The sequence below is a fragment of the Buceros rhinoceros genome, unplaced genomic scaffold (genome assembly GCF_000710305.1).
Source record: "Buceros rhinoceros silvestris isolate BGI_N320 unplaced genomic scaffold, ASM71030v1 scaffold25819, whole genome shotgun sequence".
Classification (NCBI taxonomy): Eukaryota; Metazoa; Chordata; class Aves; order Bucerotiformes; family Bucerotidae; genus Buceros; species Buceros rhinoceros.
Genome location: NW_010432492.1, coordinates 700 through 1761, shown reverse-complemented (window position 1 = coordinate 1761; position 1062 = coordinate 700). Strand labels below are relative to the sequence as shown.

Below are 1062 nucleotides of genomic sequence, written 5' to 3'. Positions count from 1 at the left end.
CAGGGGTTAGTGGGGACCTGCCAGTACTGGGGGAGTGGGTGGTCTTGAGGGGCTTGAAGGTCTTTTCCAACCTGAACCATTCTGTGATTCAATGATTTTGTGCCCCGCGCTGCCCTTGCAGAAGGAGACACTCTCGGATAAGGAGCGCTGGCAGCACTTGGCCGACCTGGCTGACTTTGCCTTAGCCATGAAGGTGACGCTGATGAACATCAACTACCAGTCCTTCAACAACTTCATGCTCCGCATAGGCAAGTCCAGGAGCATGGGGCAGGGTCTGCCTTGGTGTCCTTTGTCCCTCCTTTCCCCTGAGCAGTGGGACACAGGGCTAAGGGGGGGACCACATTGCCATGACCCATCCGCTGGGACAGATTCTCTTGCAGTTGAGGATGCCCTGTACATGTCAACAGGCGTGGATGTGACCTTTACTCCCTGTCTTGCACAGGCATGAACAAGGGAGCTGTGCTGGCGGGTGTCATCGGTGCCCGCAAGCCGCACTACGACATCTGGGGCAACACAGTGAACGTGGCCAGCAGGATGGAGTCCACTGGCGTGATGGGGAACATACAGGTGGGGTGAGAAGCGTGGGGCCAAATTGGCAGCTCATGAGGGCCTGCAGCACCTCAGGCTTTGGGGCGGGAGGGGAAAAGTGCTGGTGAAGCACCCACCACAGAAGGGTGAGGACAATAAAACACTGGAGTCTCAGCCATGTGGCTGCTCTCTCAGCTCAGAAGATACCAAAACTGCCCGGCCAGCCAGTGCGAGTGGGACACGGCACGGCTGGAAACATGGGGAGACAGACGGGCAAATGATTCCTCAGCCCAGTCTGGGGTTTTAGTAACCAGTTAGAAAACAGTGCAGATCCAGGACTGAGCTGTGCCGTGGTGGTAGGGCTGCAGAAGAGTCAGCGCTGCAGCCAGGCTTTGCTGGAGCAAAGGAGGGAGCATTACTGGTACAGACGAGGGGGAGCGGGTGGTGACACGGAGAAGATTCTATCATCGAATTGCCGAGTCACCGCCTGGTTTGGGTGGGAAGGGACCTTCCAAGCTCACCCAGTCCAACCCC

General features: G+C 57.4%; 1 protein-coding gene across 1 annotated transcript in view; it reads left to right on the top strand.

The window, feature by feature from the left end:
• ADCY3 (adenylate cyclase 3) overlaps positions 1–1062 on the top strand; it is a gene marked incomplete at both ends in the record, with an annotated part of 10912 nt that overhangs the window by 9154 nt on the left and 696 nt on the right. Inside the window, 2 exons of the mRNA XM_010143808.1 lie at positions 122–248; positions 443–567. Of these exons, the coding sequence (XP_010142110.1) occupies positions 122–248; positions 443–567 (252 nt within the window). The remainder of the gene's footprint in view (positions 1–121; positions 249–442; positions 568–1062) is intronic.